At 46.9% G+C, this 20,831-nt stretch overlaps 1 protein-coding gene across 2 annotated transcripts in view; it reads left to right on the forward strand.

Annotated features, from left to right (window-relative positions):
• Positions 1–10,920: 10,920 nt before the first annotated feature.
• The window catches only part of LTBP1 (latent transforming growth factor beta binding protein 1), a gene marked incomplete at both ends in the record, with an annotated part of 441,497 nt that continues 431,586 nt past the window's right edge, over positions 10,921–20,831 (forward strand). For both annotated transcript variants that reach the window (XM_080711765.1, XM_080711776.1), the window contains 2 exons: positions 10,921–11,333; positions 12,246–12,316. In XM_080711765.1, coding sequence (XP_080567891.1) covers positions 10,921–11,333; positions 12,246–12,316 — 484 coding nt within the window. The remainder of the gene's footprint in view (positions 11,334–12,245; positions 12,317–20,831) is intronic.

Raw genomic sequence — 20,831 nt, forward strand, 5'->3', positions numbered from 1 at the left:
TGCTGAGAGCCTCACTAAGTAGCTGAGGCTGGCTTCGAACCTGTGCGATCCTCCTGTCTGGCAGCCTCCTAAGCGCGGGGATTACAAGCCTATGCCACCACGCCCGGCTTATTTTTCATTTTGAAACAGAGTCTCCCGAGGTTGCCCAGAGTCTTGCTCTATTGCAGAGACTGTCCTCAAACCTGCAATCTTCCCGTGTCAGACTCCCAAGTACTGGGACTACAGGAGTGCACTACCATGCCCTGCTAGCTGATGCAACTTAATTTAGGTTGGGGGAAATTTTGGGCAAACCCCCTTGCTCATCAGAGCACTGAATGCAAATAGCTAAAGATAAGTCAGAAAGTCAACCAGATCTCCACCATTACTAACCATGCCTCGCCGCAATTTTGCTTTATCTTACCATGGACACTTCTTAGGGTCCTCATCTAATTACAAGGAGAAAATCCAAAGCGGCTGTCCTAGGCATAGTGTCTGGCGTGGGTAGACACACAGGGCTTGGAAGAGAGGGTCATAGAGGGTTGGGGCAGTCCAAAGAGCTTCAAGGAATGGAAAGATCTGGAACTCTATTATGCAGGAAGCAGACCTAGAAGAGGGGAGAAGAAGACTTAGAGTAACTTGAGGAAAGGTTTGGCTGCAGGAGTCTGATAGTCACATTTCTATTGACCAGGGTGTTTTCTTCTTTCAAAGAGAAAGAAAAACCAAGGGTGGTGGTGCACACTTGTTAACCCAGCATTTGGGAGGCTGAAACAGGAGGATCATGGTTCGCAGACAGCCTCAGCTACTTAGTGAGGCCCTTTGCAACTCAGTGAAACCCTGTTTCAAAATAAAAAATAGGGCTGGGGGGTGTATCTCAGAGGTAGAATGTCCCTGGGTTCCATCCCCAGTACCGAGAGAGAGAGAGAGAGAGAGAGAGAGAGAGAGAGAGAGAGAGAGAGAGAGAAAGAGAAATAGCTGGATGAATGGAGTTGGAACAGAAGGTGTGTTTGGGGAGTTGGCCAAGATTAGTCTGAAAAAGTAAGAAAAAGGCAATTTCAGGGGGCGGGAGGCTGAGATGGGAGGATTGTAGGTACAAGGCCAGCTTCAGTAACTGAGTGAGGCCCCCAGCAACTTAAAAAAATGAAATTGGGCTTGGGGGGGGGTTAGAGGTAGAATGCTTCTGGTTTAGACCTCTAGTAAAAAAAAAAAAAAAAAAAAAAAGGACTCAACCTAGGAAGGGTCTTAGGTCTTTGGGAGCGGCGCTGTGGCGGCCTGTGCCACCTTTAGTCCTTGTTTTCTTCTAGACTTCTTTATCTAGACATCTTCATTTGTCTGCTGGGGAGCAGAGTATTGTTTTTTTTTGAAAAATGGTAGCAAGTGTTAAACTCAGGAACCATCATGTCCTAGGGCCACTGGGAGCAAATTTCTAATGTAGATACAAGAAATAAGGTAAAAATTCTAATTACTCCTGTCTCAAAATTTAACTAAAGAAGAAATGTTGTGTAGTATGGTAGCAGAAGCCTGTAATCCCTGTGATTGGGAGGCTGAAATAGGAGGATCGCAGGTTCAAGACCAGCCTCGGCAGCCTAGCGAGAATTTATCTCCCCACCCCCCAAAAAAGGGCTGAGGGTATAACTCAGAGGTAGAATGCCTTTGGGTTCAATCCCAGTACTACCACTACAACCAAAAACAAGACAAAAACAAAAAACAAAAAAATCCCTCAAGAAAAAAAAAAAGCAACGTCAGCAACTCAAGGACACAGGAAACACTGAAGCTGAAGTAAAGCAGGAGGGTCCTTTAAACTTAAACCGTGGCTTCTGAGGAGCTGGACCTGTGGGGTGAGAACATGATTACTCACCCCACACCCAGCCAGTCTTGCAGGTGTCTGGACATCTTTGAACTTCAGTGTAAGCAAAGAAACTGGAAAAATTTCCACTAACTGGATGGAAGGTCAAAAAAGTGCTGAAAAGCTGGGCATGGTGGCGCACGCTTGTAATCCCAGTACTTGAGAGGCTGAGACAGGAGGATCACAGGTTCGCGGCCAGCCTCAGCTACTTAGTGAGGCCCTCTGCAACTCAGTGAGACCCTGTTTCAAAATAATAAAAAATAGGGCTGGGGGTGTAGCTCAGAGGTAGAATGCCCCTGCAAAGTGCGCGCTCGCGCGCACACACACACACACACACACACACACACACACACATACTACTTAAAATTTAACCTGGGGGCCTTTCTGTGAGCAAAAGGCAAGTGTTCCATAGATGTCTTTGTGGCGCGGCATCTCAGTTCAGCTTACATCCATGTGTTTTCTAAAATGCAAACTGACCGCAGAAACACATTTCTTTTGTCTCTTCTTGGCCAGAGGAGGTTTGGAGGATATGAATGGCAAGTGTAAATGGACAGCTATTTTCTTTTTATTATGTTGTTTCATGGTCAAAAATTCTGAATGAGCCAGGTGTGGTGACACACCCTTGTCATCCCAGCATTTGGAGGCTGAGACAGGAGGATCGTGGTTCTCAGACAGCCTCAGCTACTTAGTGAGGCTCTTTGCAACTCAGTGAGACCCGGTTTCAGAATAAAGAACACGAAATAGGGCTGGGGGTGTATCTTGGAGGTAGAATGACCCTGGGTTCCCCAGTACTGCAAAAAAAAAAAAATCTGAATAAATGGGCATGAAAAAAATCTCAGAAAGCTAAATTAATTCCCAGAATTAATTTAATTACTTGGCTAGTAGCAAAGTTTCTTGTCTTCATTGGCCCCTACTTTATGCTATTTATCCTTGATTATATGGCAGGCAAGAGAAAAGGGGAACAGAACAATCAGAAGGAAAATGGGGTACCTCAAAGTTTACTTTTAGTGAGTTTCCTATTTGCTGAGTGGCTCCTCTAAATTTGCAGGAAGGCAGAGCATGCCCCTAGCCTGTTCTCCTCCTCTGGCTCTCGTTCTTCACAATCCTTTCCCAACACATATCATTATTATGGCTACACATATCATTATTAGTTCAGGGTCTGCATACCCAGTAGGCTGTCTGCATCCTGTGGACAGACTCTGTATCCATGTGGCCAGGAGCTCGGAGAAGCACGAATGTGTTTGCTGGCCCAGAGGCGATGTCAGGCTGTGGTCCAGCAGCATATTTAACTTGTACACTGAAGATGGAAGTCCAGCTGGGTGCGGTGGTGCATGCCTGTAATTCAGTCCTTGGGAGTTGGTGCACACTTGTAATCTCAGCTCTTGAGAAGGTGGTACACACCTGTAAATGCAGTCATTGGGCGGTTGAGATAGGAGGATCGCAGGTTCGAAGTCAGCCTCAGCAATTTAGAGAGCCCCTCAACAATTTAGCAAGATCCTGCTTAAAAAATATATTATGTATAAAATATATTATATATATATATATATATATATATATATATATATATATATATATATATGGCTGGGAGTGCATCTTGGAAGTAAAATGCCCCTAGGTTCAGTTTCCAGTACCAAACAATAACAAAAAAAATTCAAACTTGCTGTAAGGTTCTTCAAAGGCAAGCTGAAGTATCTTTAGTTGTTCAACAATTTTTCTTCTTTTTTTTTTTATGTGGGGATGGAACCCAGGGGCATTCTACGTCTGAGCTACATCCTCAGCCCTATTTTTTTATTCTTTATTTTGAAACAGGGACTCACTGAGTTGCAAAGGGCCTTACTGAGTAGTTGAGGCTGTCCCCAAACCCAGATTCTCCTGTCTTAGCCTCCCAAATGCTGGGATTACAAGCATGCGCCACCAAGCCCGGCTCTCAATAATTGTTTACTAACAAGTGAAGATGCTTTGAAGGAAGGGGCATGTGTGTTGCACTAATCCTCTTTTCCCTGCTCTGGAGCACCTCACTTTCCTCTGGGAGCAGACCTGCAGCTTGGCAGACTGACACTGGCATCCAGAGTCTCTGCTTTAATTCTTTTTTTTTTTTTTTTTTTTTTTTTTTGGTGGTACTGGGGTTCCTGGAAGCCCTTCTACCTCCGGGCTACACACCCAGACCCATTTTTATATTTTTATTTGGAAACAGGGTCTCTTAAGCCAGCGCAGCTGGCTTCGAACCTGCACGATCCTCCTGTCTCCGCCTCCCAAGCGCGGGGATTACAAGCGTGCGCCACCACGCCTGGCTCTCCTTTAATTCTTCATCTAAACTGTGTTCCTTCTTCTGGGAGCCGAGTCGTGTGGCAGGACATCGCACGCTTCTAATCTCCCTTGCCTCCACTTTTTTTGTGGTACTCCAGATTAAACCCAGATACATTCTACCTCAGAGCTACACCCCCAGCCCTTTTTCTGTCTTTGTTTTGAACCGGGGTCTCCTTAGGTTGCTGAGAGCCTTGCTACGTTGTTGAGACTGTCCTCAAATCAGCATCTTCCTGTCTCAGCCTCGCAAGCACTGCCTTATTCCCACTTTTAGATGAAATAGTTGAAAGCATAAGAGAGAGGACTCTGAAAGTGAGAAAGGTATCTAGTTGGGGGCTGTCCCCACTGATGATTCCATCTTTGGCCACCCGGCTGCAGGACATCCTGAAATTGTGGTCTCTGCCACTTTGTTTGTGGTGCCAGGCGGCCAGGCACACTGCGAGGATTGGTCTCATTCTTACCTGAACCTGACATTCAGGTCCAAAGTAGCTGGCGTTCAGAAAAGACCCCCGCATCCTAGTGAGCAGCCCAGGGAAATGGAAACACATGTCCTGTTTCTAACTCTATTTTCCCTATACTTCATCCTCCACTTCCCTTTTCTACCTTCCTGACTGCTCCCTTTCTCATTCGTTGATCTCATATTTCTTTTTCCCTATATCCTTCCTTCCTTCCTCCCTCCCTCTTTCTTTCTTTCTTTCTTTCTTTCTTTCTTTCTTTCTTTCTTCCTTTCTCTTCCTTGTTCTTTCTTTTTTGTAGTACTAGGGATCAAACCCAGGCTGTATTCTACCCCTGAGCTACAGCCTCACCTCTATTTTAATTAATTAATTAACTTTTGTTTTAAATTTTTTATTGTTTAATTATATTCATAAACCTTTGATTTTATATTTTTTATACTTTTTCCATTGATTTTTACAGGGCCGAGGATCGAACTCAGAGCTTTGCGTGTGCTAGGCAAAGGCTCTGCTACTGAGCTAAATCCCCAACTCTATATTCATACATCTTAGTGGAATGCAAGATGGTGGAGACAGACTTGCACACACCACCCAATTAGCCCTTACCCAGTTCCCACCCTGTTCCCTCCCCCTCCCTCCTTCTCATGTTTGACTTAGTGATTGACACTGACATGTTTATTAAAGTACAACATGTGCATCAGAGAATTTCCCTCTTCCCCCACTACCATCCCCTCAGTTAGGTCGCCTTATTTTCTCATCTGTAGAATCTTCTCCTTCATCTAGAGTTCCTTCTATGACCCATTTTCTCCCTAGCTTCCATGTACTAGGTAAAGCATCTGATTTCTTATTTTTAAGAAATAAGACTAATCTCAGCATATTGTCCTCCAGTTCCATCCATTTAACTGTAAATGACATAATTATGTTTTTCTTTATGGCTGAGAAAAATTCCATTGTGTACATATCCCACAGTTTTGTAATTCATTCATCTGTTGATGGACATCTTGGCTGGTTCCATAGTTTGGCTATGGTGAATTGTGCAGCTATGAACACAAATACACATGCATTAGTTTGGCAGTTTGTTTTCCTTTCTTTTGTATAGATACCCAGAAGTGGTTGGATCATATGGTAAGTTTGTTCCCATTCTTCTGAGGAGACTCCATACTGTTTTCCAAAGTGGTTGCACTAATTTGCAATCCCACCAGCAATGTATTAGAGTTCCCACTTCTCCACATTCTGGCCAGCATTTGTTGTTTGTGTTTTGAAATATTGCCATTCTAGTTGGAATTAGGTATAATCTCAGGGTAGTTTTGATCTGCATCTCTCTGATTGCTAATGATGTTGAGCAATTTTTCATGCATTTATTGGCCATTTGAATTTCTTCCTTTGTGAAGTGTCTATTTAATTCACTTGCCCATTTTTTGATTGGGTTATTTGTTTTCTTAGTGCTGAGTTTCTTCTCTGTATATTCTAGATATTAGTCCTCTATTGGAGAAGTAGTTGGCAAAAATCTTCTCCCATTCTGTTGGCTCTCAGTTGAGGTTCTTGAAGTTTTCTTTGCTGTGCAGAAGCTCTTCAGTTTTATGGAATCCCATGTATTGATTCACCTTTTAGTTTGTTGTGTCTTTGGGGTATTGTTGAGAAAGTTTTTTTTTTTTTTTAAATCTATGGCTATGTGTTACAGTGTTGAACTTATATCATCTTCAAAGAGCCTCAAGGTCTCTGGTCTAATTCCCAAATCTTTGATCCATCTTGAATTGAGTCTTGTGCAGGGTGAGAAAGTGGGATTTACTTCCATTTTCCTGCACATGGTTAACAAGTTTTGCCAACACCATTTGTTGAACAGGCTTTTCCCCTCTATTTTATTGATTTATCGATTTACTGATTTTGAAAAAGGTTCTTGCTAAGTTACTGCACAGGTCTCAAACCTGTGATCCTTCTGCCTCCCGAATCCTGAGATTGCAGACATGCCCCACGCTACCTGACTTTTCCTCTTTCCTTTTTATCTCTTCCCACTTTTTTTGGCCTCTCCTTCCACTGCACACCTCTGTTTCAATCAAGCCATTTTCTCCCTATATCAGTGAACTTCCTGCCACTATCATGAAACACAGGAGGCAACTGATAAGAAAAAAGGCTCGTTTCATGGATGGTTTTGGGAGTTTCCCATTTCCTCGGGTCTCTGGTGAAGCAGAGCATCTCAGGGCTTTGGGGTGCCTTGTGGGGCAAACTGCTTACCTCTTGAGCCAGGAAGCAAAAGGAGCGACAGGAAGAGACCTGGGTCTCTTCTCTTTAAGGGCACACCCCCAGGACACAAAGGCCTCCCGGGGGCTCCTCCTCTTAAAGGTCCCCCCACTGCCCCACACCACCACCCTGGGACCATGCCTTGAGCACGTGCTTCCATTCCCATCCCTCTCTCCCTCTTTCTCTTCCCTTTGTGTACAGCCTCCTCACTTCCTGCCTCTCTTTCCTTTATCCTCCCTCTTTCTAAGAATTTCTTGATAGAACTAGAAAGGATTAAAGGGGGACTCCTTGCAATCCTGGCAGAAATTTTCCTGGAAGAAAACATAGATGGAAGCAGTTCTGATCATAGACAGCCACTAAATTTGATTTGTAGCTGATCTTAAATGTAGGAACAGATTTTCAATTACAAAACTCATAAAGTGTAAATATGAGGGGCCCTGGCTGCATTTTGAGTTTGACTAATGGTCTCAAAGTGCTCTGGAACCTTTGGCATTTGCCAGCCTTTCTTTCTTCCCCTAATCCTCAAACCCAAGAGTTTTTTTTTTTTTAATGGGAAATACAATCCTCTTTTCTGATTCATTTACACTTAGCTCATCTGAGTATTGTTTTGTAAAAACCATCTGAAGTCCAAGAAGTTTTACGAGAGCTTTAAAGACTTGGTTTTTGAACCGGGAAGTAGTGTACAGCCAATATAAATGGACCTTGAACCCTGGGGAGGGTTTGGGTCCAGGATTCGTGGCATCGAGCTGGGTTGAGCTGGTTCTAAACTTGGCAAAGGTTGGTCCCCATGCCTGACAGAAACTGGTCTTTCACTTTCAGAATAATAGTGAGTTCAGTGTTTTTGATGAGCCACTGTCTCATGTGATAGCATGTTGGGAGGTAGTATGTTGGGAGCATGACACATTTTTCCAGGATTATCTTGCAAGTTTTGTAAATGGTAAGAGAGTTATGTGAAAAACTGACTTTGCTGGAATCTCCCAGCTAGAGATGGGGCCGCTTGTGCGTGTGTATGTCTCCATATTGATGCTGTGCATTCAAATATGTGCATGGCCTTTTAGGAATGGGATTACTATTTACTTTATAGATTTTTTCTGCAGTTATAGTTCAGAGATGATCTGGCTATGATATGTCCAGATCTGTCAGATGGCTGGTCATAATAGGTTGAAGATTGCCCAGAAAGGCTGACCTCTGCACTGCTGTGTGTCAAGAAAAAGGTTGCATTGTATTATTATTATTATTATTATTATTTCTATTATCATCATCATCATTATTATTAATTATTATTTTGGTACTGGAGATTGAAACCAGAGGCATTCCACCTCTGAGCAACACCCTCAGACCCTTAAAATAATTTTCTTTTTTTTTGTTTTGCAACAGGGTCTTACTAGGTTTCTGAAGGTCTCACTAAGTTGCTGAGGCTGGTCTTGAACCTGCAATCCTCCTGTCTCAGCCTCCCAAGTATTGGGACTACAGATATGCACCACCATACCTGGATGCATTGAATATGTTTATGACAGAAAGTATTTATCTTCAGAGTTACACAGCATGGTGAAGGCTATTTCCCCCAAATATAAGGATCCCAGGCAGTTTCCCAGGCCCTTTGGAAATGGAGGCTCAAGGAGACAAAATGACTGGCTCACGTTCCCCTGGGAAGTAAGAGAGTAGTGCTGGAGCCTGGGCTCCAGACTCCACGTCCAGGCTGTGCCTGACACAGCAGCTGCCTCTGTTTTAATGGGCGCTATCCATCCATCAGCATCGTTGGAGTGACCCACCAGAAAAGCGCACCCACCCACCGGTAGACCGGACCCTTCCTGCGGCGGCTACTGTCCTTTACTGTGCCCCAAGCTCTCACCTGCTTGACCTCTCTCCTCTCCTCTGTGGCCCTTCATGACATCGATACCCATCTCTCCACTCCCCATCCACTTAGCCTGCTGTGGCATAATTCTCTACTTGAGAGGTAAAATCTTTGTGGGCTGATTTGAGTTGCAGGTAGAGTATCTCCTCCCTGCTTGTTGTGAAGTGTCCACAAGATTTTGTGGGATTGTGGGCTGTGTTATGATACGGGACTTGATTTTCTGTCCTGCCTTTTGAGAGTTCTGCCTTTTGAGAAATCAAGTCCTGCCTTTTGAGAGTTCTCTCATTTTCTCAGCTTTTATCTTTTTAAAAGTTAAAAAAAATCTAGTCTCCCTAACAAGATAGGAATATTCTCAAAGACAAAGGCACTGTGCCTCTTGATATTTTGTATCTAGAGGTTGGGTTTTATTAACTTGTCTTATATTTTTCACCTCAACCAGGTGGCTGGAGGCAGCTTCTTGACCCTTTTCCTTCCTTGCCTTGCTCAGCTGGTTCACTTTGGCTTGGCTCAGCGGCTGACCTGGAATGATCCTGTCCAGAGGGACCTGGATGTTCTTTGAGCCACACACTGGGCTGGAAGGGACTTTTAAGCCAGCTCCTCTGTGTGATGGAGGAGGACGCTGCGGTTGAGAGAAGAAAGGCAGACTGCGTGCGGGTGGTCTTTCAGCTAATTAGCCCCAGCAGTGTTAAGACTGGAACTGAGGGCTCTTCCCTCCGGTCCTATTCATTCTAACAGTGGCTCTCGGACTGAGGGGCCCCGTTCTCAGGCAGTTGGACCGATCTCCTCTCCTGCCAAATCAAATAGTGGAAGTTTCTCCACTGTGTGTGTGTGTGTGTGTGTGTGTGTGTGTGTATGGAGAGAGAGAGAAAGTTGTTTCAACTCTAAATTTTTTTTACCTTTAAAATAATGACTCATTTTATTTTTTCTTTTAATATGTGGTTATAAATATATTTTGTCAAAATATATGATCAATATAGTCAAAATCAACTCTAAATATTTTTTTTTCATTAATACGTCTCAAACCATCCTCACCTGCTACCAATGGCCTATTGGCCAATGCAGGCAGATGAAAGCTACAGATAGACACGAGTGAGAACCACCAAAGCCTTGCAAATGGACCCTTAGCTTAAATTAGGCTTTAAAAAAATGGGCCACTACGGTCACTCGTTTTCTATGGCATTCATAGGATGAAACCATGCATTCTTCTGGTGACACTGTTTTTTATTTAAGCGCTAAGAGTAAAGATGTCATTATTTCCTGGTTTTTCTCCCAAAGAGCAACTCTGTCCCTCGGAACGTTCTGTATTCTCCCTTACTGATGCTGGGTGACCTCCAGGCTGAGTGACCCTGTCAGCTCGGGGTCCAGGGAACCGATTTTTTTTTGAACATTAATAATGGCTGGGGGTTGTCAGGGATATTAAATTGTATTCCTCGTCTGCAGGACCGAGGGCAGGGCTGCCGCTGCGCTTCATTCCTGATGCGGTTTTCCCCATCTGCGCGGGCGCCCCCTGCTGCCCGCGCTGCGCCACGGTACCTGCCCAGCGATCAGTAGGGTACCAGCGCTTGCAGACCGAAAAAACACTCAGTCCGGGGTAATTTACAGTCCCAAAGAGGACCATCTGAATGCTTTCTGATGGAGAGCTCGGCACACCCCGCGCAGCCTTTTCCCAGGGCGGATTTGGTATTTGAATCCAACCTCCCTTAGCGAGTATCCGAGAAAACACGGATAAAGAAGGCGCCCGGACTCCCAAACCCTATCACAGGAACCCCGCCAGGGCTCCGGGCAGGAAAGGACCGCTCAGCCACTCGGCGGAGACCTTTGTCTGCTCCCGGGGCCGGGGCGCGGGGACATCCGCCGGGCCGCCCCGCGCTCCGGGTCCCGGTGGGTGCGGAGGGTGGCGGGCGCGCTCCGGCTCCTCGCACGCTTTTCCCCAATTAGGATTTACTGCCTGACGTCACGTCTGCCGGAGATTGGCTGTTCGCATCTGACACTCGCTTCCCCGGGGGAAGAAACTTTTTAAAGACTCTGCAGCCGGGGCTGCCTCGGAGCGTCCCGCGCGCTCTCTCCGCGGGTCGGGGCGCGGCGCCCGCTGCACCCCCGCGGGCCGGCGGACCTCCCCGCGCCCGCTCCATCCCTCGCCCCCTCCTCCGCGCTGCTCTGGGGTCTGGGGCCGCTCGGCCGCCCGAGGCTCTTCCTCTGCCGCGAGCGCCCCGGCTGCGCGGAGATCGCGGCCGGGGGCGGGGGCCGCGATGGCGGGGGCCTGGCTCAGGTGGGGGCTCCTGCTCTGGGCCGGGCTGCTGGCGTCCTCGGCGCTCGGCCGGGTGCGGAGGATCACGTACGTGGTGCGCCCGGGCCCCGGCCTGGCGGCGGGCGCCTCGTCCCCGCGCCCGCGGACCTTCAACGTGGCGCTGGACGCCAGGTACGGCCGGCTCGGGGCCCCCCCGGAGCGCACCCGGCGCACCAGCCCGCCCCGCGGCGCGGCGCTGCAGGGGCTCCGGCCGCCGCCCGAGCCGGGGCAGCGCCACCCCCGGCCCGGCGCCCACCCGGCGGCCGCGCCGCTCTCCAAGCTCGGCAGGCACGCGGTGCGCTCCAAGGTGCCGCGCGAGAGCCCGGGCGGCGGGGGCCCCGGGCCGCAGGTCCCGCAGAAGCAGTCGCTGCAGGGGTAAGTGGCACCCGCGCCCCGCGTGGGGACAGGGCGGGGGGCGCGGGGCAGCGCGGACCTCTCCCGACCTTAAGCTCTTCAGCTCGCCGTGCATTGTTACTGAGCAGCCGGTAAACACAAAGGGCACTGCTGCCCCCGGGCGTCACCTCCTAGCGCAGACCCGGCCGCTCCGAGAGGATGGGCGTGGACATCATGAAGTCACTACAACTTAATCCCACAGCATCAGCCCAGCTTCTCTTGGCTCTTCGGTTTTCATTTTGCTCTAGTGAATTAAAAAAAAAAAAGTGTTTTTAAAGGGGGCTGGCTGTAGGGACACGGTCCCTGTTATGTGGCCTGGAGCTTTTCAGCATCCCAGAAATTGTCAGCTTGGGCTTGCCTGCACCTGTGAGGTCTGGTGTCCCGGGGTGAGGGCAGTGACTACAGAATCTGGAAAGTTGCTGTTATTGGGCGCTGATCAGTATCCTCCCTGGATCACCAACATCCCACTTGATCACAAGTTGGGCTGTGGGGAAAACTTATTTTGATTATTATGATTATGATTATTATTGTCTTTTTATTTAAGGGTGGCTCCAGGTGGTGTAATTTTTTTTTAGACACTTGTTTCTGAAACTCAGTTTCAGATTGGTCCCAGGTAATATACAGAATGAAGTTAGCTGGACTTTAATTTGAGGGTTAAGACCATCACTTGTTTTGACCTTTTTCTCCCCTCCGATATAGCTCTGGGTTTTGCAGGCTTCTGGGTTCTTCCATCTTTCTCATATATATGGCCATTAGCTTCCTACTTGGACAGCTTTGGGTACCCATCAGGAGTCTCTTGAACCCTGAGGATCGGGAAAGCAGGAGGGTTAGTCTTGTAAGCACCTGTTGGAAGCCTGTTGGAGTGATGCTACTGCTGGGCTCGCTCTGTTTCAGGGTCAATGTCTGCGGAACGCAGTGCTGCCATGGCTGGAGTAAGGCCCCTGGCTCCCAGAGGTGCACCAAACGTAAGTAGCCCTGCTCATAGTGGGGGCGGGGCAGGACTGTCCCTGTGTGTGTGGGGGGGGCTCAAGGGGTCACTTGATGGGCGGATGCTGCTCTGGGGAAGTGAAATCTGAAGTTCAACCCATTTATCACCTGCAGCCTTCTTTGCCAGTGGGGAAGGGCTGGATGAGGGCAGCAGGGCATCTGCGCCCATAGCAGGGTGAGAACTGTGCTGTGCTCACCTGCGGTACTCATCACCTGGTCACACCTGTGACTCAGGAAGGAGCTGGGACAAAAGCTCCCGTCTGAGGATGTGGCGTATGGCAGAATCCACACAATTAATTTACGCGTGATAGCAACACATGAGCAACATGCTTTAAGGTGATGGCGGGAGAGGATGGGAGTAGGAGTCTTGCTCTGGAATAAGGCATGAGTGGCTTTTTTCTTTTGGTGATGCTGGGCTTACATGCCAGGCAAGTGTGATACCACTGAACTATGTCCTTTAGCCCTAATTAATCTCTGTCTGTGTGTGTGTTACTGGGGATTGAACCCAGGGGCATCCTACCTCCAAGTTATACCTCCAGTCCTTTTTGAAAAAAAAATTAAATTTTTATTCTTTATTTTCTTTGCAGTATTGCGGATGGCCAGGGGCATTATATCTCTGAGCTACACCCCCAACCCTACTTTTTTATTTTTTAATTTGAAACAGGGTCTGAGTTGCAAAGGGCCTCACTAAGTAGCTGAGGCTCTCTGTGAACCAGAATCCTCCTGTCTCAGCCTCCCAAATGCAGGGATTATAAGCGTGCGCCATCACGCCTGGATAATTTTTTTTTTATTATTTCGAAACAGGATCTCTCTAGGTTGCTGAGAATCTAACTACTTCCTGAGGCTGTCCTTAAGCCTGTGATCCTCCTGCCTCAGCCTCCCAAGTACCAGGATGACAGTTGTGTGCCACCACACCCACAGCAGTATTCAAAGCTTTCTGAAAACAGCCATTGTCCTTGAGGCCTGAGTGCTTTCTAGAATGCTCTCGAGGAGTGGAGGTTTCCTGTTGTGCTTCTCCAGTTAATATGTAGGCTTAGCAATGGTCTAGAAAAATGTATTAGTGATGTATATAGGTTTGAGGACATTGGAAGGCGTTTCCCCTATGCATTATGAAGTTAAAGAGTAGAGTAAGGCGTGGCAGTACAGGCCTGCAATCCTAGTACTTGGGAGGCTGAGACAGGAAGATTCCAGGTTCCAGGACAGTTGCTAAGTTGTGAGACCTTCAGCAACCTAGTGAGACCCTGTTTCTAAAAATAAATAAATAAAATAGATCTGGGGAATAGAATAGCCCAGAGGTGAAACTCCCCTGTGTTTAGTCTTCAGTAACACACACACACACACACACACACACACACACACACACACACACAGAGTAAAATGTATTTTGAGGTCTTTCTTGACAAGTTTGCTAAGTATGGTGCTAATTGGAAATAAAAAGCCTTTTTTTCCCTTTCAAAATGATAAGATAGAGATATTCTCTGCATAGAGCTTGAGCCATTACCATACAGACTGGAATTATTTAAAGTTTCAGCTGCTTAGTGATATTCAGCATAAGTAAAATGGCAACTTGCCCTGTATATAGTTTGTGGGTTGTTTTTTTTTTTTTTTTTTGGTGTGTGTGTGTGTGTGTGTGGTACTGGGGGTGGAACCCAGGGGCTTTCTACCCCCAGGTTACCCTCTCAGACCTATTGGATATTTTATTTGGAAATAGGGTCTCACTAAGTTGCTGAGAGCCTCACTCAGTGGCTGAGGCTGGCTTTGAACCTGTGCGATCCTCCTATCTCCCCCTCCCAAGTGCTGGGATTACAAGCGTGCGCCACCACGCCCGGCTTTATAGTCTGTGTTTTAAAGTACTGGTGAAAGCTGGACATGGTGGCACACGCTTGTAATCCCAGCATTTGGGAGGCTGAGACAGGAGGATTGCGGTTCGCAGACAGCCTCAGCTACTACTTAGTGAGGCTTTTTGCAACTCAGTGAGACCCTGTTTCAAAATAAAGAATAAAAAATAGGGCTAAGGGTGTATCTTGGAGGTAGAATGCCCCTGAGTTCCATCCCCAGCACTGAAAAAAAAAAATTAAAATACTGTCATTCTAACACCTTGTTTGTTGAAAAACGCCTTCAGTCCTTGAAGGAAGCAGAGGGGCTTTGGCATCAGGACTTAAATTTTGTAAAAAGGAATGTCCAGGGGCCGGGGGTATAGCTCAGAGGCAGGATGTTTGCCTGGCATGTGCAGGGCCCTGGGTTTAATCTCCTGCACTGAAAAAAACTTGAAATAAAAAGGAATGTCCACATGTTTTATGGTCTGGCTATGATCAAGTAGAGATGGCAGATAGAAGCAGCTTCCTGCTTAACTAAACTCAAACCACAAGATCAGGAGTACTCAGGGGTGTAGGCATTTAAAATCATCGTTTTCAATTCTTACCTTCTTAGATTACACTTGGCAGAAATGTGTCGGCATTTTTCTGAATTTAGAAGGGCTCAGGTCAAATGGAATTCCCTCCCGTCTCCCCTGTAACTCCATCTGCTCAGGACCTGAGGTGGTGACAGGTTTGCCTGGACCATGGAGGTAGCCCATCCATGACAGCACTGTCACAGAGGGGTGTTAATGTACAAAGGTTAGACATCGAGGGCGGGACTTTACCTGGAGGTTGCTTCCTGGTGTCTCTTGGAGGCTCCAAGGTTTTAAGAACTTTGGCAAATGATGTTTTGTTTTTTATGATGCTGGGGATTGAACCCAGGGGCATTCTACTTCCGAACTACACCCCTAGCATTTCTTTTCTTTTCTTTTCTTTTCTTTTTCTTTTTCTTTTTCTTTTTCTTTTTCTTTTTCTTTTTCTTTTTCTTTTGAAACAGGGTCCCGCTAGGTTGCTGTGTTGTCTGTGAACCTGTGATCTTCCTGTCTCAGCCTCCCAAGTACTTGCCACCATACCTGGCTTAGTGAATGATGTAATTGGGTGCCCCCTCTGAAAAGATGATAGTGTCCTAATCTCCACTTGAGGATTTGAAGACCCAAGGACGATCTAAAGATGCCCCAGAGGAGAACACTGAGGTCTTACATTTTACCTCCTGGCTTCCTGCATGTGGGTGCCCATGTTTAGCTGGGTTAGCCCCTTGGTGATCCAGAAAGAGGCCACAGAGGACTGCCGGCCAGAAGAGTTAGGGTGTGCAGTTCCCATCCAGTGCCAGAGGAAGTTGCTACATTGGGTTGATTTCACAGTACCTATGGCAAATGCCTCTAGCTTGGGAGTCGGAATTTCCTTCTAGCTCCTAGGAGGTAGTGTGTGGCTACTATTGGGATCTCAGCAAGACACATGCCCTTCCTGTTTTGTGATTTTTCAGCATTTCCGAAAAGCGAATTCAGACCTAGATAATACAAACTTAAGTCATGACTCCCAAAGGGAGTCATGAGAAAGGGATGCTGGGGTAGGTCAGTCCAAGCAATGTATCTACAAGGTGGGTATTTTAAACCCGTTTTGGGTGGGTGGGGCATGTTCCAGGTGTTTCTGGTAGATCTAGAGATGAGTGCGCCTTCTGGTTTCAGGCAGGACCATTGGGGTTATGGCTGATGCCATGAAACTTGTGTCCATGATTGAACATGCGATGCCAGGAAAGACCCCTGGCATTATGTTCAGAAGATGGGATTTCACATGCTGAAGCCCTCACTAGCTATGTGGCTTGTGGGAAATTCAGTTGAACTCTTTGGTCCTGTGTTTTCCCATCCAGAGATGACTGTGCTAAAACCAGGCCTCCTTTGTGGGATTATCGTGGGTATCAAGGTAAAAAAAAAGAATGGGTATGGAGCCAGGCTTGGTGGTACATGCCTTATAATCCTAGTACTTGGGAGGCTGAAAGGGATTGGAGGTTTGAGGCCAGCCTCATCAACTTAGTGAGGCTGTCTGCAACTTAATGAGACTCTGAGAGCCAGGCATGGTGGTGCACACCTGTAATCCTAGTACTTGGGAGGCTGAGACAGGAGGATGGCAGGTTTGAGAACATCCTCAACAATGTAGTGAGACTTGGCAACTTAGTGAGACCCTGTTTCAAACTAAAAAAAAAAATAGGTCTTGGGGTGTGGCTCAGAGGTAGAACTCCCCTGGGTTCAATCCCCCCCCCCAAAAAAAAGAAAATGGGGTTGGGAGTGTAGCTCAGAGGTAGAACACCCATGGGTTCAATCTCCAGTACACACACACACACACACACACACACACACACACACGGTATGAAAGCCTCAGAGGAAACAGAAGGATTCTTAGTTTATATTGGATCAAGGTAAATAAACCCTGTCTCATTTATCTGTCACTTGATTTTGATTTTTTTCTTTCCATGTGTATGTGACCCCCACTGGCATTTTCTTTTCCTTTATAATGCAGATGTGTATAACTTTTTATACTACAGGTTTACTATCCCTTGTCCTAAATACTTGGGACCAGAAGTGATTTAGATTTTGAAATATTTGCACATATATGAGATATCTTGAGGATGGAACCCAAGTTGAAACATGAAATTCATTTATATTTAATTTATACTCATGCACATATCCTGAAGGTAATTTCATGTAGCTTTTTTTAAGTGTCCCTGTGTTTTGCTGCCCACCACACCAGGTCAGGTGTGGAATTTTCCACTTGTGGCCTCTTGTTGGCACTCAAAATCATTTTGGATTTTGGATTTTTTGGAGTAGGGATGCTCAATCTGAATAGCTTTAAAATAGTTAGGGTTGCTTTGTACCCTCGAATGACTTATTTATTCTTGAATGATTTATTTTTAAAGAAGCTTAAAAAAGACTAAATATGTGCCTGTTATTTAGTGGGAAAATACTAAATTATTGACAAATTGAATGGAAATCAAATGGAAAAAATCACATCATTCACTTTTTGCTACTGTAACTACTTTAGTAAATAGAAGTGATATTTAGCTGACAAAATAAGTTGATAGGCCATCTCCTTCCTCTCCCTTGTCCTTAATGTGCCAAGGTTGAGCAGTTGTATTTGGGTATGGTTTATTACACATAAGAATACAAAAGCGAATGATATGTCAACACGAGGTTGCTCCTTCCTCTTTAAAGAATAAAAAATTGGGCTGGGGGTGTAGCTCAGAGGTAGAATGTCCCTATGTTCAATCTCCAGTACTGCAGAAAATAAAAAGATAATCACAAATAACTGTCATTATTTTTCCAAGGTTTAGCCGAAGAATTTCAGCTCATACAGGGCATATCCAACAGATGCAAAAAAACTTCTTAAGAAACTGGATTTATTTTATGTTATTTAGGGGTTGATTAATCCAGTGAAGAAAATAACATGTCCTTTGGGCCAGCTTGGACTATTTTGAGTTGATTGAAACTTAATTTAAATGCGCCATGGGCAAATTCTTCTGAAGATTGAAGAGTTAGTGAACCTTAAATTGCAAATCAGAGATGTGAAACAAACAGGCAGCCGACCCACACGGGCAGAGCATGTCTGTGTGCCTCTACCAAGGTGGTCTCGGGCTCCGGCCACTCAGTGCCAGTGTGGAGGTGCCCAATTGCATGTCAATACTGCTATTCCAGACACCCTTTGTGTGTGGGTATCAGGGAGATAGGCTTCGCAGGGGGATATGCCCTTCTGGTTACCGATATTAGGTGACTGTTGATAGTGATACCTGATTTGGGCAAAAGAGATGGTACCGTGTTTATTCTCTTTCAGTGATGTAACATTTACAGGCGGGTGTGTAGGGACTTCATCTTGGAGTAAGGCATTAAGTCCCTCATGCATAACATTTTTACTTCTCTCTCTCTCTCTCTTTTTTTTTTTTTTTTTTTGGGTGGTACTGGGGGTGAAACCCAGAGGCTTTCTACCTCTGGGCTATGCTCCCAGACCTATTTCCTATTTTATTTGGAAACAGGGTCTCACTAAGTAGCTGAGGCTGGCTTCGAACCTGTGCGATCCTCCTGTCCCAGCCTCCCAAGCACGGGGATTACAAGCGTGTGCCACCACGCCTGGCTCTCTCCTCATTTTTGAAGTTTGATTTGTGTCCCAACTGAGCCCTGGTCCCATCAAGTTCTTCCAGTCATTTTGTCCCTATTACGGATAAGTGCAGGCCAGACAGAGATGTTGCCAGTGGGCTTAGCTCTGAAGAGGAGACTGGACGTGGGAACAGAAAATGCAGAAGGACAAAGAGAGAGGAGTGCTGTGCTGGGCTGGCAGCGTGAGGTGGAGGCCTCCGCGGGCCTCCGTGAGCGCGTGCATGGTTCTTTCATTTATTTAACGGAGCTCTGTTTAGCTTTTACCATGTGCCAGGTTCTATGAATAGAGAAGCGGCTTAGCCAGCTGTAGGGAGCGCGGGGTCTGCTTTTACTCAGTAACTCATGGCACATCAAATGACTTGTTCTCTCCTTAGCAAGGAGCAGAAAATCGATATTCCATTGCTTTTCCATTGGCATCCCGCCCAAATTGCTTTGGAAAACCCCCCACAAAAGCCAACTCTGGAAATGTTACTTAGGTGATAGGCAGAGGAGACCCAGCCATCTGTACCCTTAGCGCCAAAGATGCCGCAGTAGCCTCTCAGCTGGGCCTGGTGCCTGTCAGGCTTGGGAGCAAGGCCTGGGGTGATGACGCAGTTTTCATATGCCTGCTACGGCCATTGACAGCTGCTTTGCCAATAGATCTGCAGCGGGGTTTGCCATGGCGGCTGTTTGCCTGGCTCTCCTCTGGCCCCAGAGCTGGGAGCAGGGTGGGGAGGGTCGTCTGGAAAATCTTGCCATGCTGTGCAGACAGCTGGGCAAAGGGAGAGGGACCCAGAGGTCAAGTTCACATTGGGTCAAATATGTGTTCTCAACACGAGTTAAAACACACATTTAGGGCCCATAAATTCTGTGTTGTGATAGTACTTAAGCCTTTCCAGTGAAGGCCTCCTGCAGCCCGTGGGCTGGGCAGAGCACGCACCTCGGCCTGGCCTGTTCTGTTTTTCCAAGTGTTTGCTGCCTGCTCAGCCCTTGTCCCTCTGGAAGCCTGGCTTGCTGGAAGCACCTTTGGCCGCCACGAATGGTTGCTGTTTCTGACCCTGTTATTCGTTGTCATGGATGTTGCTGATCTTCTCCAACACGCTCGGGAGTTCAAATTTAATTTTCCTAAAATGCAGACTTGCTTGTCGGTGGTGCATCCTAGCAAGGATCCAGGGTGACGGAGGGTGTGAGGTTGTGCCGTCTGCTAAGCCTGCTCCACATTCGGGGCCACGGTGGGGCTGGGGTCACGGCCGAGGGGCTCTTGCACTCACAGGGCAGTTTCTCAGTCGTCATATCCTGCCAGGGAAAACGAGGCAGGCATGATTTGTTACCCTCTTGCCAAGTGGGGGTCAGTGCTCAGACACCAGTGCAGTTACTTCTGTGGCTCCTTTTGCACCGTGCTACCTGGCTGTCCAGGCTGTGACACGCTCTCCAGGTCTTAGTCTCGACTCTCCTGACGGCTCTCACTCTCCTGGATGGCCCAAATGGCCCAAATTTACTTCATAGTTTTCCAAGCTGTATTGGTATGTTAGTGCTGCTATAACAAAAAGAAAAACCAACAAAGGGCCCCAAGCTAGGTGGCTTAGAACAATTGAAATTCCTTGTCTCTCAGTGCTGGCGGTCTGAAGTCCCACAGTATCGGGAGAGCAGGTTCCTTGCCAGGGCTGGAGGGGAGGTCCGTTACAGGCCTCTCTCTTTGCCTGGTGGATGGTGGTCTCCTCTCTGTGTTGCCCCATGCGCACCTGTCTCCGTGTCCAAATTTCCCTTTTGCATAAGGACACCAGTCATATTGTGTTAGGGCCCACCCTGATGATCTCAGCTTAACTTGATGAACTCTAAAGATACTCTGCAAAACATGTGTATGCCTGTAATCCCAGCACTTGGGAGGTTGGGACAGGAGGAACGCAGGTTCCAGACCAGCAGCAGCAACTTAGTGAGACACAGTAACTTAGCAAGACCCTATTTTAAAATTAAAAATGAGATGGGCTGGGCCTGGAGGTAGAATGTCCCTGGGCTTAATCTCTGGCACGCGTGTGTGCACAGACACACAGACACTCTCTCTCCCTCTCCCTCTCCCCTCCCCCCTCCCCTTCCCTCTCTCTCTCTCTCTCTCTCTCTCTCTCTCTCTCTCTCTCTCTCTATCTATCTATCTCTATCTCTATCTCTATCTCTATCTCTTTAAATAAGGTCATAGCCCGGCTTGGTGGTGCACGCTTGTAATCCCAGCATTTGGGAGGCTGAGACCGGAGGATCGCGGTTCATGGACAGCCTCAGCTTCTTAGTGAGGCCCTCTGCAACTTAGTGAGATCCTGCTTCAAAATAAAGAATAAAAATTAGGAAAAGAGGTGTAGTTCAGAGGTTGAATCCCCCTGGGTTCCATCCCTAGCCCCGAAAAAAAGTAGGGTTACATTCTGAGGTATTTGGGTTGAGAATTCCAGCATGTCTTTTTTTGCCAGGGGGGGGGCAGGGAGCATATTTCAACTGATAAACAGCCCCTGGGTACATGGTTGGAAAGG

Source organism: Muscardinus avellanarius, assembly GCF_963383645.1.
Source record: "Muscardinus avellanarius genome assembly, chromosome: 15".
NCBI classification, from domain to species: Eukaryota; Metazoa; Chordata; class Mammalia; order Rodentia; family Gliridae; genus Muscardinus; species Muscardinus avellanarius.